Here is a 26,281-nt window from a genome sequence, read left to right as displayed (position 1 = left end):
GTAGGGCTGTTCATTGGTGTGATCTGCTCTTTGTCCCCCGTGTGTGTGTGCGTGTTTGTGTGAGATGTGGTGTGAGAGTTTTTATGCCACATCAGGCCTGGAGAGTCTCCCGCCTTTGAGCCAGACTTAGCTGAGGATCGTCACTCACCTGTTGCTGATCTGCATAGTCACGAAGTCCTACTTAAGAGAGTAGTGGAGCGGCAGTTGGCGTGCGTTCTTTAGACCAGGACTTCAGTTAGTTCTCTGGCTCAAAAGAGAACTAACACGGCACCGAATCACGGCACCGGGATTGGGAACGCACACGCTGTGGATTGTTGGCACTGTTTGATACTTTTTAAGTGCAAATAAACGCACTTTCTCCAACCAGAAATTTTATGGGTTCAATCAGTGTGAAAGTGTCCTTTCTTTTGAGTGGGCCAAAAGAAAGGACCCTGGAGAATCTCACAGGGTGTGATTCAGTGGTTCACATCCAAGTGTGTCATGTTTGTCACTGTGGTGGTCCTGTTCTTACTTTCATTAATTTTTCAAGATCATCAAGATTTTTAAGCTGTGAGTATCAGGCTTGTTGTGGCTGGCCTCATAATGAAATTGTTCTGGTGTTTGAAATCTCCAGTGCTGTTTGCCGCAGTATTCTTTTATAAATAGCACTTGGTAGCCATGCCACAATCTGAGACATAATCTGGTGTTTCGCCCTGAGTGTATAGCAAGAAAAAAGCTTTTAAACGTTTTAGACTCAGGATTTTGCTTTTTAAAATTTCAATAGAGACATTTTTACTTTAGTTAAAGTCTTTAAATTTAAAGGTTATTAAATCAGACTTTTTAATGCTAACTCTATTTAGATCAAAGGGCCAACATTACCCTGATGTATGCAACATATTATACAAATATTATACAAAAACTGCTAACTAAACAGTTAACTAAAGAAACAACTAAACAGTCTAGAGTGAAGATACTATTACGAAGATCTCTAGTAATCACAATTCAGTATGTAACATATCTCAGCTCGTGGCTTTTCTTTGTGTTTCTGATACCTGTCGTCATGATCCTGCATAAAGTACCACCCAGAACGATGTTCATGTTCAAATATCATTACATAGAATGACATAAATCAGTTAATTATATAGACATGATTGGACCTCTGGTAAGAACTACAGACGTGTCTATGCACCACATATATTAAACATAAAATAACAGGACCACAACAATTCCTCATTTGATGCCATAGTATACACTGCAGATTATACATCCAGTAGATGAAAAAGTGCAAGTTTAAACAACTGAATATCTCTTGTGAGGGGGATGATTAAATGTAAAACGTCCATTTCTATCCATTACTTTGACCATTGAAAGTCTTCTGGTTGTAGTGTAAGCATCAGCTTGTTTCTCAAACTCCTCCTCAGATATAAACTTATTCTGACCCAGCGGGGTGCCAAACCACTCAAATGACTCTAAGTCTAAATGACTGGTTAAAGGACATTTAGTATAACAGAACTCTGTACTCATCTAAAGTAATCTTTAGATTACTTTAAATTTAATCTTAATGCAGGATCATAACTTAAAGCCTGTATGACTCAACTGATTCCCTACCTCAGCACAGTATAATCTTTAGTTGGTAAAAATTAAATTTTCTGATTACCCGAGTAGTCAGGAGCTTTAAAGGCAGACCGTATGGTTACATTTAACATTAGTTCTGTGAGTGAAGCCACTGTGTTACATATTCCGTATGTACGGGCTATCATATCGAGGCTATCTCTCCACTCCATTACGTATTACATATGTAAGGGTTAAGTCTTTAAGACACACCGTGAGGAAACAGTGCAACCAAAACCTTGGATGAGTCCCGGAAGACGCAAGGACTGCAACTGAGCAGCCGCTCACGGTTAACCTGCTAGCCCGACGCCAAGAAGCGTGGCTCAATGAGGTACCAACTGGGGCCCCGCTGGCCAAGTAAACCCAGGACACGCGGGCAATACACCCCGGAAACACAGCCTGCAGCAGCAGCTTGGCGGCTGAAAGTGGAGGGCCGAGCTAGGGATGCCAACCGAAGGTCTGTCCACAGAGCCTAGCAGCCACTCCACGCTGTTTGCAGACAGGGCAGCAACAAGAGTGAACTCGAATGAGACACTGGTGCAGCTAGGAAGCTCAGCTCACTAAGCAGACCCCTGCTGGCTGCGTAAACACGCGACACACTGGCAATATGCTAGACAGGGCTCTGTTGCTGGCTGGAGAACTTTCACTTGACGTATCAGACACAGCAAGGTTTGATTGGCGTGTAAACCAGTGAACCGCGTCCCACACACCAGGGGAACACAGCCTGCAGCAGCTTGGCCACTGAACCTGACTCAAAAGGAAGTCAGGAGGGAGGAGGGAGATGTGCGGCTGGACGATGGCTGAGTCTTGGCTCCACACACAGAAGTTCTGGGTCTCCCCACTCAGTTGTTCAGTTGCCGAAAGCCTGAGCAGGCCCAGTGACATCTCCTGAGCAATACATCGATTGTCTCCAGCTCACTGCAGGAGCCAGGCTGCCTTCAGGCCGACAGGGCTGCAGGGTCCACCGGCAGCCTCATCAGGTACGCCTGGTCATCTTGCTGGAGCTGGGACTAGGACAGCCAGAGGTGGTGGTGCGACATCCAGATTGAGGCTTAGCTATGGCATGCTCCTCCATGCTGGCGGAGGCAGCCAGCACCCCTTCAGCACCGTCCGGTTCCATGGAACATGCCTGCAACTGGCGGGCCAGGTACCGCAAATGAAGCAACAAATGGCTGTCGAGTTAGACAGGCCTGGGAAGCCATGGACCTGTGCAGCCCAACAGGTGGTCCAACACCCTAGCGTCCCTGCCAGGGCCCATGGCTCTCCTCAGAAGGGAACCCAAGGAGCGTACAGCTGGGCCAGGTTTGGCTCCATCGCGAGGAAGTGGGCCATAGGCAATTTGCTCCCAGCCATGCATGCCAGCAAACCATCTCCAGGCGGGGAACCATCAATGCAGGGAAAACCCTCTACTGTCAGATAAGCAGGCTACCAGCTGCCACCTTTTCCCCTTGTCACTGTTTATTTACACATTTGGGTTTTTTTCTCTTCCTCTCTGGTGTGTGGAGCGCTTAGAACAGTAGGCAAAAAGAGCAATACAGGAGTGAGGAGCTTAACTCCCAAGTGATCGAGTGGGGGGTTGCTGGCCGCATAAATCAGCGAAAGGTGGACAATACACCAGACAGGAACCTGGTTATGTAGGCTGGAGAACTCTCACTCGCCGCAGCGAGGTCCAACTGACACGTAAGCCGGGGAAACGTGGGCAATACGCCAGGGGAACACAGCCCACAACAGCCACTCGAGCACAGCAGCTTCTTATTGCCTTTTGCTTTTTAAGTGACATAGGGGCTAGGGGATAGGCAGTGTTCAGGGAGGCTGCCGAGACAGTGGAGAGCAAACAATCACCAGTTTCATGTCTGCACAGCTGTTTTATACGTAAGCTGTAGGGTGTGGCCGGGCTAGCCGGAGTGTCTTAAACTGATATCAGCTGTTTAAAACTGCGCAGTAATAACAATTTGTGCCAAAGAACATTTGGCACTTTTGTTTAACAGGGCAAGTCATTAAGCATACTTGTACGTGTGTGTCCATCCCCCTTTAATGATACTCTCCGTAAACCAGTGAAGGTTTAGGAAGCGTGATGATGCCCAGTTGGAGATGGGAAATTAGAAGTTCCCATAATCCTCTCCTGTTTGATGAATGCCTGTGATGTTTATATAACCATGGCAAAGATTGCTAAGGCTTTACAGTGACATAGGCTGTATCCCAATTCAGGGTCTGCAGCCTTAAAGTACACAGCCTCAACGATCCTCAAGGGCCGCGTACTCAAAGACCACTAAGGCCGGAAGTGCGAGGCTTGTGAAATGGGACGGTCTAGCCTCCGTTGCGCTGCCCAGGTTGCCTAGCAACCATGATACTAACAGCTGGAAACGTGTCATACAGCTTTGTTTGACAGAAATGAAGGAGAACATCTTTTGTTCATTTGTTTGTTTCTTTCTACATGAGCTTTGATCATTCTCTGTAAGATTAAGCTCAGCTATTGAACGGCGTATATTTTAAAGTAAAGGCTTTAAAACCAAGTTAGTACAAACGTCACTAATGTCACATAACTTTGCCGACATGTGGCCAACAGTAATGTTCTAATGGTCTTCGTTATTAAACATTTGCACATAAATAGGTGACATTATATTCAGTACTTACTTAAAGTTTACTCTTCGGCCACCCCTCATCCGCCGTTTTTTTCGGCAAAATTATCCACACCCATCGCCGCGCTATGCATTCTGGGATATGTTGGGCCACGAAGTCTACACTTTTTTTTTAAATTTATTTATTTATTTATTTTTTAACTTTATTTAACAAACAATGAGTATACAACATATGAACAGATGAAGTATACAAAAAAACAGAACATTAACACAAAAAGCCAAGGGTAAAAGAAAAAGGTAACAATTATAAGAATACACGCAAAAATTCACATACATATATTGTTTTGAGAGCCTTTTTGTTGGTGGAGTCTGATATTGATTGTATGTACATTTCCACATCCTTAAAATAATGACAGAAATATGGTGTTTTGTTAGTAAACTTACATTTATGGATAAAAAATTTAGCTAAAAGTATTAACAAATTTATCATAACAAAACATTTATCATACTTCTTGGGGCACTTAAAGAAACAGAATAAAACATTTTCCCATCGTAAAGAAAACTCCCTTAAAATATGGACAATAACAAACCTGCTAAATTCCTTCCAGAATCTCTGTGTAAAAGAACAGTACCAAAAAAGATGCGTCACAGTTTCTGGATGATCCCCACAGAAAGTACAATTAGTATTAATGTCCCTTTTAAATTTTACCATGTAGTGACTGGCTGGATAACATTTATGTAGAATTTTAAATGAGACTTCTTTCACCTTATTTACAATCAAATATTTATGGGGGACCATCCAGACTGTCTTCCACTTGATATCTGGAACATATCGGTTCCAATAAGATATTATATATGGGAGAGAGACAATATCTTCTTGGAATAAACTGCGTATTCTCTTATTGCTGTTACCAAGTTCCTGTGAAAAGCAGATTTTTCCTATTGGTGACTCAGCTGGATCAGGGAGAGTGACTGAGGTAGATATTGAGCTGTCAGTGTTTTTATATAACATTAAAGTCGCTGAGGGTATGGCACCAAGCACCATTGAGAATTCCTGAACACTGATTGGAAAATTATATAGTGCAATAAAGTCGTTGCAAGTAAGTAGTTGTCCCTCTTTGTTAACCAGCTGAGCCGCCACGAAGTCTACACTGCCACAGCCTTAAAACTCAGGGAAATGAAGGACGCATTTCAGGGCTGCATTTCGAGCAGCCTTTGAATTGGGACAGCCTTCGGCGCGCCGCTGTGACGTAATCGGCCTTGAAATGCGTCCTTTAAGGCTGCAGACCCTGAATTGGGATACAACCATAGTGACATGGACATATATCTTTACACACTAGCCAGGTTGCACTGTGGGTAATACAAATTCTAGATGTGAAATATAAAGATACGAGAGAGTCATAGCAGACTTTCAGGTTTTAATCCAGATGCAAGAAAATTTAATTCAGATTCCACAAAAAGCCAGAGAAGGTGGAGCGAAAAGGTCGGCAGTAAAATTTACTTACATCGTCATATTTACATGGCTTGATCTTTATAAAGACACCAAGAAATTTTAAAAATATATTTAAAAAATGTTTGTGTGATAATTCAGAAGAAAGCAGTGTGACGCACAGCACATATACACACACATCCACCTGTACACTGACTAACACAACATTCACAATGTTAAATGATCTTAGTCTTTAATCAAGTTGCTGCTACATGTTATGGCTCCATTTATGTTCTCCCAGGTATAATTTAGAATTCTACAGTTTGAGCCATCTTTCCAATTTATTGTACAATATAGAGTCACAGTTTGTCTAACTCCTGCAGTCTTGTTGCAGTTCAGTGACACAGCTGAAAGACAAAACATCAACATATGATATTATTCAATTTGTTACTCTCCCTAATGTTTTTGCAGTGGCCAGTTTAACAGTAATTATTACTAGCACTATAGACATACCTTGACCTGATGAGACACTGCTTTGTAGTGCATAGAACAGACTCAGACATACCCACAGATGGAACATGCTGGAAGCTTCACTGTGTTTGGAAACTAGAGGAAAGAAGAAAAGATATGAGGATCATTCTGAGAGCATCTTTAAAAAAAATGACGAAACATACTGGTTGGTTTATTGAAACCTAGCGTTTAATTTCAGCAGGGGAAAGTGCAGTGATTTGTGCCAGCGGGTAAGTTGTTTCTAGTGAACCATAGAAGAAATTGGTCATGAGACCGGACACTTTTGATTTTTGAAGATGTAAATCTGAAAGTAGTTGTGATTGTCATTGTGAAGTTCGCATCAAAACCAAATCCTACACCTACATTGGATTGGTTGATGGTGCTGACACTGGTTTTTAAGTTTTTAAGGTGAAGTTGTAATAGGTCTGTGAATTTAAAGCCCATCTTCACTGAAAATGATGACTGAGTCATCCCTAGAGTAGATGTGCATAAAAAACAGCCATCCACACCACACAAACTTGTGATACTGCCAGAAGAGAGCAGTGGGTAGCATCAATGAGTTCAAGTGTTGTTAGGCTGTGTTTAAGAAAACTGACTTTTGATGTGCTCATGTGGCAGAATTGGCTTATGTAAAATTGGCCTTTGAGGTTTTGAAATAAGTTTAAACCTTAGACAATTAATTTTGTGTTAAATTTGTGTAGCTGTTATATAGCATTACAGTTTCTGAAATCAAAGTCTACTGTTTTACTTTCATAATCAATGGCACCCAAGGTATTCTCTCCAAAGGCACAACTTACCCTGCACCAGGGGCAAGTTGTGCCATAAGACCACTTTTTTTTTTCAGAAGGCTATATTTCTTAAATACTATATGTGTGATTGTTCCCAGGGACGCACGACATCCTGAAATATATTTACATATTTTATTTGGGAGCATTACAGTCATGGTTTTAAGTAAAACCTGGCACAACCCACCCCATCGTCCCCTCCTACTGTTTTGTTCATAAATTATAGTCACACCAAGGTTTGAGAAGAAGCTGTTATTAAAACCTGCATTTCAACAAAGAGCTGTCAAAGGACATCAAGGACAAGACTGTAGAGAAAGTGCTGCGGTCAGATAAAACCTAAATCGAGGAGTATGACCCAAAGAACACCATCGCCACAGTTAAGCATGGAGGTGGAAACATTATGCTATGGGGCTGTTTTTCTGCCAAGGGTAGGGGACGACCTCCAGCATGACAATGACCTAAAACATACCACCAAGGCAACAAAGGAGCGACTAAAGAAGAAGCACATTAAGGTCATGGAGTTGACTAACCAGACCTGAATGCTTGAGGATTTCTCTGGATTTCATTGAACTATTTCATCTTTATGTGTTTTCTGAGTTTAAAGCTGCTGTGTGTATTGTTTCTACACCTCAACTGTAGTTGTCACAATTGGTGACAAATACTTGTGATATCGTGTGATGTCATGGCAAGATTATACAGAACCATGCCACTACATGCCACGCTGTATTGTACTGTTACTCTTACCAATCATAAGTTTTCTGAGGTAATACAAGCAGTTATAAGGGTGACAAATCTGTCAAGCGGTGAGTGTTGATATGGGGAGTAGTTTAAAAAAGGAGGTACAGATACATATCAGCAGATCTCTGAGTTTATTGCTTAACAGAAACTAAATGAAAAACCCACAAGACAGATTACAGATGCCATTTCTGTGTCTCTGCTTATCTTCATCTCCAAGTCCTTACTGTACTAAAGACAGTGTTAACTTTATGAGAATACTTCATGTAGATCATGAACTGTTGTCATGTGTCCATTCACTTACATTTACACACACATTAAAGTAGAATGACTCAATATAAGTAGGTGTATGAGTTGATGAGGCATGTACTCAAAGTGATCACATCTGTAATGTTGAACTGGTAAATTGTACAGTGTGTGATAACTGCTGTGTTAACATGCTCATAACAGCAGCTAATGAAAAATGCTATGGGCGGTTCAGATGTATAACAACCTTTCTTGTTCAGCATTGCCCTTTAAGGATGTGGACTGTGATACATGCACAACAAACTAATAGATTAAGATGTCCCATAAATACACAAATACACTCACTGGTTTTATAATTTTGAGTCACTGGGAGTTATGGTTTTCTGTGGCTGACACAGCAAGCCAAAAAAAAGAAAAATAAAATGGAAAAATGATCAAATCCTGAGAAAGTTATGGAATAACTTAAGTCCATATTAAAATCCAACAGGAGTCAATAATGGTCTAAACAGTCAGATCAAAGTAATTCAAATAGGATTTAAACAGGCTGGCTGAAAGGAAAAAGCTTGACGTAATAACCAATTTCACTTTTTAGACTCAACCTTTTGGTTTTGTAAATTTGGATCAGCAGGTCTCAGTTACCCTCACGCATGTCTATCATTTGTTAAAATATGAAGCAGCAGCAGCACGCACCTGTTAGAGAGCTTGTTGCTTTAAGAGCATCTGGGGACAACTCAGAGTAACACCACCGATTATAAATGCAGCCCTTTTTTTTTTTTAACCATACACCAGCGCTGCCGGAGAAACATGGTGCTGATGTTAAACTCTTACAAACTTTTTGAAGATTAAAAACACCCCACAAGTGTTTTTTTTAGATGATTTTAAGAAATGGTATTCATCTGAATTATGCTACTGATGCTGACTGAAAACAAGGGGGATTTAAAATCAAAGGCACGTTTGGCTTTTTGTTGTGATAATTAACTATGTTAATATCTTTCCTTCTTTGAAGCTTGCAATATTGACTTTTTGACTGAGTGAAAACGGATTTGTTTCCTTGTATGAATCAAAAACATGTCCACCAAATGTGTTTTTCTCCATCCAAGAAAACAATAAATCTCATATTTTGCTTTAATTTGATGCGACTACAGACTGAACAACTTGGCAGGTGTTGGTGAGAAAACGTCAGATGAGCCATTTCCCTTTGACTCAGAGACAACCTGGATCTAAATAATAAGCAATAATAAGTGTGTATATGCATGTTATTTCAACAGTGTCATAACCTTTTTCTTTAAATTGCCAGTTTTAATATTTCTTTTGAAGAAATTCAAAGATTAATCCATTTGTTCGCTTAATGACAGCACAGAAAATCTAAATATTTTCAGCCATCAATCATCAGTGATGCATCTGTGGTGCTCCTAAGGTTCAAATTTTGGTCCCTTCTTGTTCTCTAGTTCTTCTACGCTTCCACTAAGACTATACACATTTCTCCTGTGACCTGTAGTACTGTTTTTCTATCTAGATTATTTGGTGGTCAGCCTGGTTTGGAGAGATCAGCATCTTTTGGTTCTCAAAGGACCCAAAAAAAAAAAATTTTTTAAAAGTTTCCGGAGTGACGTCTCTTTATGTTATGACCAGGTCCCCCGACCAAAACAAAAAACCATCAGCATCAGAATGAGACAAGTCACTTATTTGTGAGAAGCATTTTTCTTTTTGTGCTTTACATAGGACATGAATGTTTGATCTTGTAAAACAATATGCATAACTTAATAAAAATACTAGTTTGTGAAACTGGAGCAGTGATACAAATGAAACCCTCTTGCAGCCTTAAATAGAAGGACTGTCCTTCCTCTGGGACGGATAATCTGAATAATGCATCAGACTTACTGTGACTGATTCAATAAGACACTGTTGCATAGTTATCACTGTGTTAGAGAGCATGCAGTCTTTCAGCTAGGAACAGTGGAGATGACTTTAGCATGGAAAACTGCATGATTCATACTGGACAGCTAAGATTCAAACTCATCAAATATACATTCAGCATCCACAGGTTCGGTTCATGAGTTCCAGTTGTGATAAAAGCTTCTGTTTTCTCAAGGGGTTATTGCTCTGTGACTCGACAGGTTCACACTTGCTACAGATGTCACTTATTAGAACAGCTGGCACAGCAGGTGATCTTGTTTTTTGCCAGTTTAAGAACACCTCACTGCATTCACTGATTCATTCGGTATCATTTCTAAGTGTTTGTTTTTCTGCCCCTCACATATCATCAGGCTCGGCACAAAAGAGGCACCCCCCCCCCCCGTGGTTAAATGAAAGAATGATCTATTGAGACGTCAGTCACTGGTCCGTCATTCTGCGTCATCCACAGTTTTTTAGAATATGTGATCGTCCAGGCAGAAGCACAATCGAATAGCTGTCCATTCATGTCTTTAAAGGAAGACGTTCCCTTTCTTCTCACCACTGCATGTGTGGGGGCTGTGCGTGGCCGTGACTCTGATCTCTGTACTCCGTGTGCAGCAAGTTTCTGGCCTGTGACGAGTCCTGACCCTCCAGCCAGTCCTGATAGAGGGTGTGCAGGGTAGGGTTGAATTCTGGGAGCCGGACTGGAAGGCTGCTGTAGATCTCCTCCATCTGGTTGACCAAGGCTTTGTCCAGCCGGCCTGCACCTCCCTCACTCTCAGCCTGACCACGGCCGCTCAAGCACCCTGAAGGGAAACATAGGAGGAATGTTAAGGGTCATAAATCTTAAAGAGCTGGCAGCAGCATGTCTGAGCTCATGGGCCGTGATGGGCGTTACCTCCGGGGCAGGACAGCACCTCCACCAGCTGATAAGGCACATGTCCCTTTCTCATACGGTGAACCAGAGTCTGGATGTTCCTGAAACCATAGACAGCAGCAAACTGCAGAAGTGTTTCACCATCCCGCTCTAGTGTCACTTCCTGGAAGTCCCGATTCCTGTAAAGTCACCAGCAAAGGGATGATACACATAATCAAAGAAAAGTGATCTTTAACTGATCCATCCACTGCCGTGTTTTAAACACCCACATCACACTGCTAAGCTGATTAAACTGGTTTTTCACCTTTACACAGACAAAGTAGCAGCTCTTAAGTACAGACTGACACAGCAATGTGGGGAGTGTAGGATCACAGGGTCAGTCTTAGTTCAAAGTTAGCTCACAGTGAAGTTGGTGTGACAACAAATTTTGTATTGCTCATTGTTAATAATTGAATTGAAAGGAAATTAAAAGCAGCAGATGTGCATAAAGTTGACAATGAAGAAGGAAAAAACACTTTCCGCGCATCTGTTGATGCGCCAAACGTACAAACAACCACAGTAATGTCATAATTTCACATTAACAGATGGACAAATGGATTAAAACCCTAACCCCATCTCCAGAATGACACAACCGTGAGGTATTAGAACACAACTATGCCGACTGGGCCGTCTCTCACCTGAGGGTCTTATATGTGATCTCCTGGACGTCCACACCAAAGAGTTCTTTAGCAGCGTGTTTGAACACGTGTTCCAGGAAACCTTCAGAGCCTCTGCCGTCATGTCTCACCAGCGCCACGTCTCCACCGTCTCCCAGCCTACAGTCACAGTCAAAGCTGCATTGACACAGGCTCAGAGGTTGTATCCAGTCACGTAAACATTACACATCAAAGTACAATTTATTAACACTCCAACTACATAGCACTGACGTCATCGTTTACATTATTAAAAACAATGCTCTCAGCTACTCACACTTGGTCCAGTGGAACTGAGTCCAGCTCCTCCACCGACACCTTCCTCTGCTCCATCAGGTAATAAATCTGCCCTGGAACATGAAACATGACTCTTACTTTGACAGCGCTCTCTTTCATTATCAACTACAACACTCACTGGCCACTTTATTAGCTACACCTGTTTAAAGGCTTATGTACAGATGGACAAGACGACCTGCTGAAGTTCAACGTGAGCATCTGAATGTGGGAGAAAGGTTCTTTAAGTAATTTAACCGCATTTTTGTTGATCTGAGTATTTCAGAAACTGCAGATTAAAGTTTTTCCACCCAACCATCTCTAGGTTTTAAAAGCTGGATAGTGTAGTGGTAAGACTACACACTTCTGGAGTGGTGGTCGCAAGTTCAGTTCCCACCTGGTATCCAGTAAGGGTCCTGTCACGGCACGGCTATGTCTGCAGCCTGTTCGCAGTTCAGGACACAAGCATTTCACTGCATGTTCACTATATGTTGAACTGTGTATGTGACAAATAAAATTTGTATTTGTAAAAAAGAAAACACAATGGCTTGTTCATGTGAGAGGAAAATGAACGGAATATTATGAGCTGACAAGAAGGCAACAGTAACTCGAATATGTCATTTTCTGCTGTGACATTCAGCTGATTTGGCATAAACAACATGCTGCCCAGTATGAACTATTGCTGTTACTGGTGATATTTTCTTGGCACACTTTGGACTGCAGCTGAGCACTGTTTAAAAACCACAGTACAGTTGCTCATCATATCCATGCCTTTATGACCAGTGTACCCATCATCTGATGGCTGTTTCCAGCAGGATAATGCACACAGTTGCACTGATGTCAAACTGGTTTCTTGAACATAACAATGAGTTCACTGTACTCAAATGACCTCCAACAGTCATCAGATCTTAATCCAGCAGAGCACCTGATGATGTGGTACATCATAGATGTGCAGCAGCTGTGTATCATACTAGTATGAACTGAAACCTCAGAGGAATGCCTCCAGCACTTTGTTGAATCTGTCAATCTATGCCACTAAGGCTTTTCTGAAGGTAAGTGGGGTTCAACCAAGTATTAGCATGGTATACCTAATAAAGTGGCCAGTGAGTGTACATTTTACAATGATACATGCAGTGATACTCTGGTTGAAACAAAGAAAGTGAAGAAGAGGAAACATGGTTGGTTGGTTGGTACATGCAGGTGCATCAAATGAGTGCGCGTGCAGATTTCTTTTTTAGCCACAGCTGCAGCTCTCCCACAGTTGCTCACTCTGACATGCTCTGTCATACTGGGGTCAGCTGCTCTTAATCTTAAATGGATCTAGAGACAAATGGCTGAATCTCAAGAAAACAAAAGAAACCAGATCAGCATCCTGCTGGGATAATTACAGTGATTATATTCGAGTATCCATTATGACCTTTCTGAAGAACATTATAGCTGTTTAAAGCAACTTTTGGAGGAAACCTTTTAAGGATATCAAGTAATTCAGCCTTTCCACTGCACAAACAATCCTCAGGTTTCAGATACACCTCTAGACAGTAAATGTGTTCTGCTGAAACCAGAGAGAGGGGTCTAACAAACTAATATGGTTGCAAATATGGTCTTTTTAATAATCTTACCTGAGGTAAGTACACAGTCTACATCCCTGGTCTCCAGCATACTGTTGTAGAACTCTTCTCTGACAGCTTCTAGCTTTTTATCAAAGCAGGGAGCCACCACTACATGGTAGAGTTTCTCTGGACTCAACTTCTGCTAGTACAGAAAACACGACAAAGACATAATAAGAGAGATTCTCTCTCATAAAATACAGAACTCAGTCTGACATTAGCCTTGGATTGTTCAGGTTTGAGACAGTACAAACACTGACTCAGATGGAACGTGTGGTTTGGGACGACGTGACTACATTAGGTGATCAAATACTGAACATTTAGAACAGCCTTTTGGCTCAGTGATTTTTACACGTTTGGTAAATTTACCTCTTTAATTTTACATTATTTTAAACTTTGGCTACATTTTTAAACATCATTTTAAAAAAAACAAAAAACAACCCACAACAGTTATTTTGAAGGATTTTAAGTATTCTTTTTAGTATAATTTAAAATGACAGTTATTAAAAAGAATAAATAAAAAAACCCCGTAATGGCATAGATCCACTCTGTATGTGTTCTCACTGCACCTGAGAGTGGTGAAATCTGATACCCTTGGCACTACTATTGGCTGGATGCCACACACCCACTGCCCAAAGGTTGAAGCCCAGGAACATGTTGACCACAGCAAAATAACAAGAAAATGTAGCAATGGAGACAAGTGCCAGGGTCATCTGCCTGCATTGTTATGGCTTATTTTAGTGGGTCGCAAGTCATTTAAAAGGATGATCTTTGTATGTATAAATGAAGTTATATCTGGTTGCATTTACAAGTACTACTGGCACTACTGAATATGCCAACAAAACATCCCAGCTAGCAATTATGAATAACTAAGCATGCATTCCGTTTCTGCATTTTGTGACAGCTTAAATTAGAGGTAATTTAACACAGGGCCCCAGAAGTGGTGAAACTTGTTTTGTAAAGCACTTCCTGAACTACAACAAGTCCTAGAACCACATGTTCGGTGAGCAAAGTTCCCGGTCTTAACCTATTAGAGACTTTTCTAATAGAAAAAAAGATTTAGAGCAGCATGAAGACCTTTTAGCCAATCAATGTTAGCCATCAGTCCCCATTAGGCTGATCACCTCTTACCTCCATTATATTTAACTCTTACGCCTATACAACAGATTAGTTTTCATTCATTTACCCTTCCTTATTTGTCGACAGACACTTAAACAAGTGGCAGAAAGACCTCCAATTACCCTGAGACCTTTGACTGTGAGTTGTCACAGTGGATCAATGCTTACCTGCTGTTTAGAGAAGTAGTCTTTGATCAGACACCCCATGATCTGTTGGGGAGACCTGGCTGTGCAGATATGAGGAGTGACCAGGCTGCCCAGAACACGCTCTGAATAGCGGATCCACCCTGTAAACACACAATGTTAAAATAACCCTTAGCCTACTGTGCATGAATTGAAGTTGTTTATTTTAGAAACACACACCAAGAGATAAGAGGAAAAAAATCCACATAGTCCAATACATTTCTTTCATGATGATAAGCCAACTTGCTATTTAATTACTGGTCGTTCCTCACCTGGAGGCGAGCAAAGCCCTCCTCCATGGCCAGTGTTAAACCCCACAGGATGAATACCTGGGTGTCTGCATGCACGTGTATAGCCGCAATTAAAGACCAAAAAAGTTCTAGCGTCCTATCTCTGATAAAGGGAGTGGTGCAGGAAGAGCTTCCTATCTTTCCCCAGCAGCTCTCTGCTATCTGCACCTCTAAAACCCCAGGTTCAGCACACGCACAAAAATTCACTCAAGAAAGAGCCCGGGGACTTGCAGAACAAAGAAATCTTAAAACTGAGGCAAACACCAGCACAGATGATAATCACACTGACAAACCAGTACAACGGGGTGGGGGTTTGAAAAAAAGAGGAGAAGAAGCAGCAGTAAAGAGTGGGGGGGAGTATGAGGAAGGGAAAGAAGAGAGGATGGTTTACCTGGACAGGAGGAGGTGAACATGGGCAGGGCGTGGGAGTCATGGTGCCTCCTGCGATATCGCTGAATAAACTCCTTTTGACTCTCTAGGATGCTGAAGCCAGCTGCCAGAGTGGTGTCAAACACATATTGCACTCCTGCAGGGAAAACCCAGAGTGACGAAGCAGAATGCACACAACAAACAGGGAAATGTTGAACATGTATGATAAATACCAGGGCGTACGGGTAATCCGTGCACACCTGCTTGCAGAAAGGTAAACTTAAGTCTGTTTAGCAGAAAAGTGGGAAGTAAGGCCAAAAAAGTAGCTTTTTTTAAATAACAAAACAAGCTAACAACAGAAAGAAACAAAATGGAGAGAGTAGGAAACTTATGGTAAAGTCTACTTCGTATTTCATAAAAGAAAAAAAACCTCAAATCACCGATGTGCTTGAGGAAGCTGCAGAGCTTGTGCGCCGCTTCAGTGATGTCCACACCGAACTTGACAGCAAAGAAAGGCAGAGACTGCGGACACACCGACGCCACCAGCACCTTGTGCTTCGACGCATCACACTTCTGACAGGGACAGAGGAAGGTGTTGTTTAGCAAGTGCAACAAGGCAGCGCAGAAACACTCCCTGGTTTCAGAGGAAGTGTACCTTATTCAGCGCCAGAACTCGCTCCACTTCCTCCAGACCCTGCTGAGAAATCTTCAAGGTGTCCTCGTCTGACAGACAGCCGTCACAGGACAGGCATGCGCTCAACAAAAGCTGGGAGCCTTCATTCACCTGAAAAAATTAGATTTTTTTCACCCCGATAACCTTTGAAGTGGGCTACGTTTCATCTTCCTGTACTGGTTATTACCTGCCTTAAGCCTACTATCTGCTAAAAGCATCTTAATCTGAATCATGCTGAAATAAAGAACTGTAACTTTTTAGACTTTATCCTCCCTGTGAACTCCAAACAGTCTGAAAGGATGCATGAAATGCACATGCATGAAAACTGCTTAACATGGGAACATGATGAGGACTGATTCATGTAGAGCAATTAATGACTAGAGTGCACTGGGTAAGCAGATACTACCTGCCCATTGACTTCTTCGCTTTCCTGGTTTGAGTTGGCCCCATCTTGGCTTTGCTTCTTATTGCACTGTGTGTAGAAAGATCGATAAACTCAGCTCAGAACTGAGAGCAAGAAAGAGGCAGTCAACCAACCCATTTATGAGACAGCGTAGTGCTACAGAGCCATCATCATACCTGTTTGGTGCAGTTCTCGCACTTCTCCTTGCGCTTGGCTATGTTGACCTCTGACATTTTCTTCAGCAGTTATATCTTTAAATTAAGAGAGACACACCGAGATTAACATCCGAGCTCCACACAGCCTAAAGTTTCCTGTAATGAAGGCAGAGGCGACTACTCTTTGCTGTTTAATTAACTCCACCTTCCACTGACTGCTTCCAGCGTCCTATCACAGGCGGGCGTTTTTATCATAAACAAAACAGCTTTATAATGGTGGGAAACTGAGTGCAAGCACAAGCTAGTCTTCTGTCATTACATCCCAAATTGCTCGGGTTAATTATATAAACAGAGTCAACAGAAACCGCCACGAAGTCCATTACGTCAGATTGCGTGCGCGTGAGGGGAAGCGCGAGAAGTATGGGCTGGAAGCTACCGTGCTATTAAAAGTTAGCTTGTTGTATAGAAACAGTCTTACTTTCATATGATACAAAAACACTTTTTAAAAAATCTAGTTTGGGGTGAATATGTTTATCTTTAAATAAGAGTAGCCAAATCCTTAAGCATGCCTCACGTTAACAAGCTACCTGGTATTTTAGTTTTGCTGCCCTTAAATATACCACTTGAAAACACGCTATTTCGGTCCAGGCCTTTTTTGGGGTTTCTACATTAATTCCTGTGTGGGACCGAAGCGTGTATGCTGGTTTAACGGCACGGCAGACGCAGTGTTAACGCTGCAAGGTCGAATTTTAAGGTAACTCACCGGACGGTTTATTTCACTGCTCTTTCGGACAAAGACATGGGGAAAAAATGTAGAAGAGCAGCCAGTGCTAAAGAAGACTACATACAGGTGAACTCAACAGTTACTCAGCACCCTTCGTTTTCCGGTCAACTCGTCTGTGGACGGCGTCACCGCCACTGTTGGCCGCCAGGCTTGAACCTCTGCGGTTATTTCATAATACTCTAACTGCCGCTTGCAAAAGCGACGAGACTCCTCTAGTGTCCAAGCCAGTCGTCCGACTCCATTGTGTACCCCGGCGACCTCTGAGCGCATGCGCAAACTAGGTACGAGTTGCTCCGGAAGCTCGTGTGTAGAAAGACGTCTTCTTACCTCACTTCACACTAAATTCAAATGTGATAGAAACAGCTTTGATAAAAACTCAGTTTAGGTATTTCTGAAAAGAAAACCTGTGTGGTTATTATCGAGTTATGAACGCCTTTTCAAATTGTTACTATGTTTGAAACATTTAAGTTCACAATCATATATACTACTTGCTTGCTTATGGTAGGCGTATGCAGGCAAATGTAATGTTTAAATGTAAAATTTAAAGTAAAAAAAACCTTCCTTTCTTTCTTTCTTACTTACTTTTTTCTTTCTTAAGCTTTTATTTTGAAGGCGTGATGAAGTAAAGCTCGCCCTGTTCCTGGAAGGAAGTGTTTCCCCTATGGGACTGTTTTGTTGCAATAATATGAATAGAACTTCCTTATAATTTCAGCGGTTGCGTTCCCTTGTACGCATTCTTCTTTCCTAAATCTACAAGGCAAACTTTTATAAGAAAAAAAAGGCGATTTTAAGGTAAGCAATACAGATTTCATATTACTGTGTCTTTACCTGTTCTGCAGAGATTGTTGGTATACGTCACGCTGAGTGATCGTGGTCAGCAGCAGCAGCAGCAGGGGCATCTTTCTTGTCTCGTGTTTTCAGATCCAGTTAAAAAAAACCCCGTATGTCTGATCAGAAACATATATGGAACAAAAATGTAGATCAAGCCACGAGAACAGTTTGAGTTTTATTTTGCCATCACCCCTGTACAGCAGTACAGCAGCAGGTAGGTCTATGCCACTCAGAGGACTGAAACATGTTAAAACATCAATGTGTGACCATGAAACACATTTCATCTTTGATATTTCTTCAGTTAGAAAACAAACAAACAAACAAACAAACAAAAGATCCACTGCTTACAGCAACTTGTCTGGATTATTTTTGAGAAACCATCTTGGTTTATTTTGAGGTAATCCAAGCTTGTCTGATTTGCAAGGGAGGCTCTGGGGTAAAAAAGTGAAGACTTGGTCCCTATTGAACAGCTGTTACTTTGCTGTCTGGGCATTGTATTGAAGCAGAGCACGGGTCTGGTATAGCTCCTTTTGGGGTTTTGATTTGATTAATTTTAACTTAAAGATACGAAATATAAAAGCTGAAACTGAAAAAAAGTGCAGAAAATACATAGGGTGATTCACTAGTTGTTTACATTTCACTGAGCTCTGGCCCTATCAGATTTATTATAATGGCAATTTGAAAATGAACACAGACGTGAATGTTTTACAGTGGCTCTTTAAATTGAGTTCACTTAAAACAGTCCCTTCCTTTAAAGGAAAGGTCTGTGAAATTATGGAGTAAAGCAGGTTTTGCAAGTTTTTGCACTTTTCCCACTGTAAGAAATCAAAGGTTTTAGTGTTTCTAAACTGCTGGGTTCTTGTCTTTGTTTAGATGGGATACATGACAGTAGAAGACCAGAGCTCCACCCTGCTCCACCTAAAGAGATCCCCGGGGATCCGTTCGTGGTCTCTTCTTGTTGGTAAGTTTGTTTTTTGTGCAAATGTTGTTCCCATACTCAAATATGACATGCGCTCTCACACTTCAGTGATGGAATATTCCCTTGAACTGCTCCAAAACCATAAGCCTCTTATTTTCACTGCAGGTATAGCATCTGTTGGCTTAACAGCTGCATATTACAGCTCAGGTATGCAAGCTAAAATTTATATGATATGTCATCTTAACTTCCAACACTTGAGTACAGCTTTCTTTTCTTTCCTTGTGTTGCGTCGATCCCGCAGACAGCATCCCGTGGAAGCTCTTCTACGTGGCCGGCTGTCTGTTTGTGGCCATGCAGAACATGGAGGAATGGGAGGAGGTTGTGTTTGATAAAACCAAGAACCTGATTGAGCTTAAGACTTTCAGTTTATACACTTTAGTCCTGACTCTGTGGAGGAAGGGCCAAGAAAAAGGTGAGTAAAACCACAGAGGGGGCTGGTCACTACAGCTCCATTAGTGAGCTGAGAGGCCACAGTAATGGATCTTACCATTGTGTTTTTTCTCTCCATCTCCCAGTTGTGCTGGATCTGGACCAGCTGTGCGATATCTGCGTACAGGAGGAAAGGGTGCGTTATTTGGGAACAGGTTATCTGCTGATGCTGAAGCTGGCTGCAGGCTTCTCCTACCCCCTCACTCAGAGTGCCACGCTCGGGGGACGCAGGTAGGTCACCGGCAGTTGACAGTTCAGCACAGGATCTGATTTAGTATGAAGTTGTTGCTAGATGAAAGATAAAATAGAGGTTTGATGTTTAGTTTTTCAGTATATTAACCCCATAAAATTAAAACTTGCAGTTAATACATGTTTAGCTACCAGTTTATTAGAGGGCTCGCAGCTAAAACACAACGACTGTATAAGAGATCCTTCCTGCATTGATTTATTTTGTGGCCAATCTAGAGGCTAGAATTTATGTTGCTGTTAAACTGTGCTGACTTCTACAGATAGATGTTTGTTATTCAGCCTGCCCTCATCAATAAATCAATCAATAGCTCTCTTACACAGTTCAAACAAAAACCAAAGAACACAGAATTGACTCCAAAACAGTTCTGTTAGATTTTAATTATTTTAGCTAAGAAACCACCAAGTAGATGTGTGTGCCAAGTGTTATATAAACATTAAATGAGTCGCCTGTCTTCACCGTTTAAATCAGTTCAAATCAGTTCAAATCAGTTCAAATCAGTTCAAATCAATTATATCTCTACAGCGCCAAATCACAACAATGGTTGCCTCAAGGCGCTTTATATTTTAAAGTAAAGACCCTATAATGACAGAGAAAACCCCGACAATCATATGACCCCCTATGAGCAGGCACTTGACGACAGTGGGAAGGAAAAACTCCTTTTTAACAGAAAGAAACCTGCAGCAGAACCAGGGTCAGCCATCTGCCACGTCCGGTTGGTGGTGAGGTGTGGGAGACAGGACAGAAAAGACACACTGTTTGCTTTCTGGTGTTCACTTTAAGATTGCTAACAGGAATTATTGTTGCATGCTAATTAGCTATCGAGACGTGATGGCTAATAATACCCTGCACAAAAAGTACCACAGCACTTTGATTACCACGATTTGAGATGAACATTTATTCATGAATACACTGTATTAATATTTGGATTTATTTGGATCTGTTTTCTGCACTCCGGTTACTCCTCAGTGATGTGGAGGCAGTGGCTGCTCTGCTCAAGCGCTTCCTGGCACTGGAGGAACTGCAGAAACGTCGGCAGCAGGAGTATGAGGCTGAGTACGGGGACGCAGAGGATGAAGATTCTCTAGACAATAACACCGACTCAGATGAAGCAGACAAGCTGTGATCTGTCTGAAGTGTAGTGTTACTCTAATGTAAGGGAGATTTAATTAGGGGCATTGCAGCAATGCAGAGGCATTACAGAGGGTGAGGTTTGTGCAAGGCCCTTAATATATAGCAAACTCTAAGCATGTGCATGCATGTGGAACAGCAGGGAAAATAACCCTTAGTTTCTACTTACAGTCTTCCTTGTTTGTATTTTTACTGGTAATACAACCATTCAGTTATATGTTGTCCTGCAAATGTTCACAATTTAAGAAATCTTGGAACAGACCTTTTTATTTCCCTTTTGTTACATTCTAAGTGGAGTCTTCTTTAAGCGAGTATTATTTCATCATCTTTGAGCTAATTACTGTTTGAGAGCACACTCCAGATTACAGATTTCCCGTGCCTTCCTACTGAATTTGAGTGCTTGTGTATGTGAGCCTCAGGAAAGTGCTTTTCCCACAGTTTTCTGGACCACCCCGCTCATAATTGTCTTTTTGCGTGTTTATTTGAACCCAGTAGACAATCCAGATGAATGCATGTGTAAACTGTAATTGAGCATGAAGGATCTTCTGAGCTTAGTCAAGAGTGAATTATGTGTCAAATGCTTTGACGTCATGCTTGTCTATCTTGTAACCTTTACCTGTTGTTGTTGTTGTTTTTTTAAGTGAACCAAAGACTGTATCTCAGGAAAAGACTTTTGTGCTTTTGTCAAACTTTGTCTCATTCCAAGTTCAAATGTGTGCTGCTTTAAGGGAATAAACACTTTGTTTTTTTTAAACTAGGGTTTGATTTTTATTGCCATTGTTACATGTAGCTCCATTTACATATAGCAGTTTACTCTCACATAAGCGTAGAACCCTATATAAAATCACTCCTTTGAACTTTAGTGCCAGTGTGTGGCAGAAATTAGGAAGGCTTTCTGTGAATTAATCAGCAATGTCAAAGACCGAAAAGTGATCCTATGGCACCATCTCCTTCAAACAGGCTGCAACATCCTCTGTTATCCTCTGAAGAGGAGCTGTTACAGGGCTGACGTGTTCCTCTATCCACTCCTGGACTGTTGAATCTGGGTAGAGACTGGCCATCTCCTCTCTCACTGCCTCCACCTTCTGCTGTAATGTAGCCAAATACCTGCAACGTGACCGGAAGAGAGTTTAAAGCCATACAGACTAAGGTTAAGACTTATCACGATGCTAGCTCACAGGCTGAGCTAAGTGCTAAAATGATTTAAATAACTGTTCTATTCTGCACATGCTTAGCACATATAAATGGAACCACAAAATATGAGTTTCATGGCAGCACTTACTTACAGGGGCCCTTTTTAACTATAGCCCGAAAACAAGTAACTTGTAGAGGTAAAACAAATTTTCTGTCTGTTTCCTTTGTGATTTCTGAAGAAGATATCAGTAAAGCAGATGTAGTTTCATCTCTAGGTTTTTCTCACAGAGCTGTAACTGCTGTAAAACATATTCGTTCTTGCATTAAAGACTTCAAGCCTATCTGGCACCACAGCAAGCTCCTTTTTGTACATGTTTTTCCCAACATCTGTTGCATTTATTATCAGGAAACTGGTGCCATTAAGCCAGTCCTGTTAGATTTTACGGGTAAAAGAGCATCATAAGGACATTAGAATTGCGTCACTTCATATCTTCTGAGCATCCCTTTGAGAATTTCAGGAAATAAAGACATTCTCTGTAGACTGGCTCTGGTAACTAGTTACCTAGAAAGGTGTGTTGCTACCACTGTCACACGAAATCATGTCAGACATGATCCCTCTATGGTTTATTGACAGCATAAAAGGTGCTCCAAACTTCTGGGTCTGAAAAGTGAAGCTATTGTGAAGTGCCCTAAACCTGAATTCTTCTCATTGGAGCGATCCCATTAGCTGCACAGAGTCTACGAAAAATCGCTCTTGGCTCTGACCTCAGCATACATGTAGGATTACAAAGTGCTTGTTGGCCAAACAGGGTCACACCGCTTCTTCATTTTGGCTTAGCTTTTGTTAAATATCATGACACATATATCATATAGTTTAATTGAGGTTCTAGTTGCCTAATTTTAAGGATTTTTAAATATATCCTGTACATGCTGTACTTTCTTTTTACTATGACTGCATATTCTGTGTATTTTTAATTTTCCACATTTTGGTAAAACATAAGGAAGGTGTGCTCACAGGGATGCTTGGTTGTGAATCTGCATGGTGATTAGCGGGGTAACAGTTTTCCTCTGCCGCTGGTATGGGCTAAACCATCCTCTCACAAACCTGCAGAAACACAAGCATACAGTTAAATCTCTACACTGGAAAAAAATAACTCTCGACAAATCTCTAATAAAAATTTATTTGGCACCTGTTAGCTTCACATTTCTAAATTATACATAGCGCTAATGTTAGCTTGTTAGCTAAAAGCGGGCTCTAACTAAAGTTAAATAAAAAAAAGATCAAACGAAGAATGAAAAAATTGTAGTATAACCTTTAAAGCTAATTGTCCAAAACCTAAAATGTAAAAATGAAATTTGTTTTACGATGGCTTCATATTTAGACTTCATTTTATAAACTTAGCAGCATAGCTTACATCACTGCTAACAGGTAGCCCGTGCACTATACCAAACACTATACCTAACATATCTGGCTGTCTTGTAGTAATTGCCAAAGTAGCAACACATATAAATATTTTTAATAACATTTTTAGAATGTTTTAAAATCTATCTAAAGACTTAATCCATTCCCACATCTCACTGAAACTGTTGTTCAATAACGACATGACTGACTAAATTTTAGTTCATGTTCGCAGCACACAAATATCCTTAATAAAGTGGTACACTGTGCACAAATCATAGATGCTAGCCTACAGACGTGAGGCTGAATTGGCATTCAATTCCATTTAAAATGAAATGTTATGATCATTTCCCATAACTTACATGCTGTTTTCAAAAAATCTTATATCTTCTGAATTGAGGAGTGCATTGAGCTCCACGATTAACTCAGCCAGCCTCCTTCCTGGGAACACTGTGTCAGCTACACATGTCCTGAGGACCGTGGGGAATAAAATCCTGTTAGCTTGGAGATGCATACATAGATACAGTGATGGTGTTGTTTATTACAACGGTGTTAAATCTCACATTCCCATGGTCTCCACCTCCACTGATGAGATCCCCAGCTTCCCGGTTACTTTGCTCTGGGCCTCAGCACTGAACTGTCCGTGAAGGAGAGTCTGGAGACAGACTGCTAGTGATGGAATAGCCACTGGGATCAGCTCACACAGCACTGACAGATGGTCATACCTGATGAAGGGTAAATGATGGCCCACATAAACATCTTATTTTCCTTTTACTCCGTGGAGAACGTCTTCTGCTTCTTACCTTTGCCAGCCTGTGATGGCAATACCCTTTATATTTACAGCAGGAGACAAAGAAGCAGCCACCTTCAGCCACTGCAGGTGATTATCCAGGTGTCTCTGCGTGCTGGTCACACAGGTGTAAACACTGGTGGAGCCTTTAAAGGAGCTGGCTGCCCAAAGATCTGCCATTCCGGCACTACAGTACTTCTCCAGCAGAGACACTGAAGAACATAGTTTGAGAATATTCAGTGTTTATTCTACTTACAAATGTAACTTAATGAATAAAGCGGATATATAGGTTGAATTTTTCCCAAGTCTTTAAAATGTAAAAATGGCCATTCAGAATTTCAACTTAAATTAGTAAAACAAGCTCAGTCAATTTAAGATAACATGTTGAATCATCATTAGGTCACATATTTTTGGTTGTATTTACTCTGTTCATTTTTACCCCTCATTGATATCAAGTTCTTAAAGCTTCTGCATTTGAAAACATTCTGTACTAGCAAAAAGAAAACTTACAGAAGGTGAATTATTAGCCTGAAGTCAATAGTTTTGCAGTGCACTGTTTGATAATGTACATCTGTGTACTTTACCTACCAGTTTGGGACACATCCAGGTTTGGGGTGTAGTCCCACAACATAGGCTGGACGAGTCCCACTAAACCACTGGCTTCCATATGGATTAAAAAAAACAGTAATTAAGAATGTTTTATCATAAATAAATACAAATCATTTATACTGTACAGTTTTAGCACAAGAGTCTGAAATGTTTTTTTGTACCAACTTTATTGCAAAGTGGTTTTAGACAGTATTTAGACCCGTACACGTACAAGAACTTCAAACTACCCTGAATATCACCTCACCTTTCAGTGTGTCCAGGCTCATGCCTCTCATCATATCATCCCACATTATGATGGTCATATGAGGCCACGCCTCCTTGACAGCCCTGGCCACCTTGGTCACATGACTTAAGAACAGTTGCTCCACTGTACGCCCAGGTGAAGCCAGCCACAACTTGGACTCCTCGCCCTCACCCAGCATGTACACCTTGAGGACGCGAAGACGAATGTAAGAGATTCAGTTATACATAAACAACTGGTTCCCCCCTGAAGACTGACCCCTCACCTCATCTGCTCCAATGTGGAGCGTGCTGAGCCCCGGATGCAACTCCACTACCTGCCTCAGCATCTCCATCACCACCTTCACCCCCTCCTCTCTGTGGGGGTTCAGGGTTCCCACGCAGTGTGCCACCTCTCTTAGGTGCCACATGGATCGGTGCTTTAACACAAACTATGACAGAGATGAGATGAGCGCAGGGGCGACACAGAACTCCCATCTTAAAATTGAGCCACATGCGACACACCTCACCTCCATGTGACCAAATGTCTGCACGAGTGGGATCACCTCCATCCCCTTGGATCTGGCGAATTCCTGCATAGACAGCACCTCATCTCGGCTGAAAGTACAGCACGCAAAAATCAGACAGTCTGATAAACCAAAGCATTTCTACAGCAAGTCTGCACTTAAAATATCTCTATCAAACACAGGGAGGGTTATGATTTTATTAGAGGATCTTTTATTGTGAAAAGAGATTAAAAATCCACACACAGTAAAAACTATTTAAGAAGCACTAGATCCCCAAACTGCACCTGTAAGCAGGTTGTGCTGTTGCCTGGAGCAGCTTCAGCTCCCCATCATAAGGAAACACATCCTCATACTCCACCAGCAGGCCATCCACTCCCAGTTCAGAGAAGAGCTCGATCAGCTGAGGATGTTAGCACACATGGGGAACTAAAAAGTGACAGAGCTGTAAATACTGTTCATGTTGCAGCAAGACCCGAGTGGAAGCTTACCCTGTGCAGGTATTCAACTCGTGGAGGAGCACCTTTTAAGTCCAGGTGCACCACTTTCTTCCCTTTAGGCCAAGGTGGACAGCTCATTCTGCATGCATACACAGAGCCCCACTCACTTGTACACTTTAATCACAGATGAAATGTTAATATTGTGGCGTAAGCCCGTTCTCTTACTGTTTACTATCAAAATGATGATAACAGCCGAGCTACCTACACTGTAGCCTAGCTATGTTGTTTTCGCAGCTATGCTCTGTAAGTGCAACTCAAAGAGACCCGAACGTGGTCCAATAGAAAAAAGGCTTTC

General features: G+C 41.6%; 3 protein-coding genes across 6 annotated transcripts; 1 reads left to right on the top strand and 2 right to left on the bottom strand.

The window, feature by feature from the left end:
- Positions 1 to 7,743: 7,743 nt before the first annotated feature.
- narf (nuclear prelamin A recognition factor) lies at positions 7,744 to 17,453 on the bottom strand. Of its 3 annotated transcripts, none has more exons than XM_005934377.3 (12): positions 17,259 to 17,453; positions 16,432 to 16,506; positions 16,259 to 16,324; positions 15,835 to 15,963; positions 15,620 to 15,752; positions 15,202 to 15,336; positions 14,506 to 14,624; positions 13,232 to 13,364; positions 11,617 to 11,689; positions 11,325 to 11,462; positions 10,669 to 10,826; positions 7,744 to 10,576 (listed from the first exon to the last, which is right to left on the bottom strand). In XM_005934377.3, exons 2-12 carry the CDS (start codon positions 16,486 to 16,488, stop codon positions 10,326 to 10,328), a joined length of 1,392 nt encoding a protein of 463 aa, XP_005934439.2. In that variant the 5' UTR covers positions 16,489 to 16,506; positions 17,259 to 17,453; the 3' UTR covers positions 7,744 to 10,325. The 3 variants fall into 3 exon arrangements, with proteins under 3 accessions (XP_005934439.2, XP_014192972.1, XP_005934441.1); XM_014337486.2 differs by having other exon boundaries at positions 17,174 to 17,452; XM_005934379.3 differs by having other exon boundaries at positions 13,232 to 13,361; positions 17,174 to 17,451.
- Positions 17,454 to 17,551: 98 nt separating this feature from the next.
- LOC102304300 (cytochrome b-245 chaperone 1 homolog) lies at positions 17,552 to 21,565 on the top strand. The gene is made up of 6 exons (XM_005934382.3): positions 17,552 to 17,986; positions 18,899 to 18,986; positions 19,110 to 19,151; positions 19,246 to 19,416; positions 19,520 to 19,664; positions 20,650 to 21,565. The coding sequence occupies exons 2-6, from the start codon at positions 18,899 to 18,901 to the stop codon at positions 20,804 to 20,806; spliced, it is 603 nt and encodes a 200-aa protein (XP_005934444.1). The 5' UTR covers positions 17,552 to 17,986; the 3' UTR covers positions 20,807 to 21,565.
- Positions 21,555 to 26,241, bottom strand: hexdc (hexosaminidase (glycosyl hydrolase family 20, catalytic domain) containing). 2 transcript variants are annotated; one of them, XM_005934386.3, is made up of 11 exons: positions 25,978 to 26,241; positions 25,774 to 25,889; positions 25,493 to 25,580; positions 25,250 to 25,414; positions 24,988 to 25,171; positions 24,723 to 24,794; positions 24,148 to 24,346; positions 23,908 to 24,069; positions 23,707 to 23,814; positions 22,961 to 23,050; positions 21,555 to 21,918 (listed from the first exon to the last, which is right to left on the bottom strand). In XM_005934386.3, the coding sequence occupies exons 1-11, from the start codon at positions 26,062 to 26,064 to the stop codon at positions 21,747 to 21,749; spliced, it is 1,443 nt and encodes a 480-aa protein (XP_005934448.1). In that variant the 5' UTR covers positions 26,065 to 26,241; the 3' UTR covers positions 21,555 to 21,746. The 2 variants fall into 2 exon arrangements, with proteins under 2 accessions (XP_005934448.1, XP_042081646.1); XM_042225712.1 differs by having other exon boundaries at positions 21,668 to 21,918; positions 25,250 to 25,402.
- Positions 26,242 to 26,281: the final 40 nt, after the last annotated feature.

The sequence above is a fragment of the Haplochromis burtoni genome, unplaced genomic scaffold (genome assembly GCF_018398535.1).
Source record: "Haplochromis burtoni strain Fernald_Lab_line unplaced genomic scaffold, NCSU_Asbu1 Contig_180, whole genome shotgun sequence".
NCBI classification, from domain to species: Eukaryota; Metazoa; Chordata; class Actinopteri; order Cichliformes; family Cichlidae; genus Haplochromis; species Haplochromis burtoni.
Note: the sequence above shows the minus strand (reverse complement) of the source record. Positions and strands in the feature narration are given on the sequence as shown.

Bases quoted from the DNA above. Each gene is read 5' to 3' on its own strand.
- LOC102304300 (XM_005934382.3), top strand. From the start codon at position 18,899: ATGGGATACATGACAGTAGAAGACCAGAGCTCCACCCTGCTCCACCTA. The intron at 19,417-19,519 runs GTGAGTAAAACC...TCCATCTCCCAG, and splicing joins GAGGAAGGGCCAAGAAAAAG to TTGTGCTGGATCTGGACCAG. The intron at 19,665-20,649 runs GTAGGTCACCGG...GTTACTCCTCAG, and splicing joins GCCACGCTCGGGGGACGCAG to TGATGTGGAGGCAGTGGCTG.
- narf (XM_005934377.3), bottom strand. From the start codon at position 16,488: ATGTCAGAGGTCAACATAGCCAAGCGCAAGGAGAAGTGCGAGAACTGC. The intron at 15,753-15,834 runs GTACACTTCCTC...TGTCCCTGTCAG, and splicing joins GAGTTCTGGCGCTGAATAAG to AAGTGTGATGCGTCGAAGCA. The intron at 14,625-15,201 runs GTAAACCATCCT...GTGTGTTTACAG, and splicing joins GTTCACCTCCTCCTGTCCAG to GGTGGATCCGCTATTCAGAG.
- hexdc (XM_005934386.3), bottom strand. From the start codon at position 26,064: ATGAGCTGTCCACCTTGGCCTAAAGGGAAGAAAGTGGTGCACCTGGAC. The intron at 25,890-25,977 runs GTAAGCTTCCAC...TAACATCCTCAG, and splicing joins GAGTTGAATACCTGCACAGG to CTGATCGAGCTCTTCTCTGA. The intron at 25,172-25,249 runs GTGAGGGGTCAG...CGCGTCCTCAAG, and splicing joins TCCACATTGGAGCAGATGAG to GTGTACATGCTGGGTGAGGG.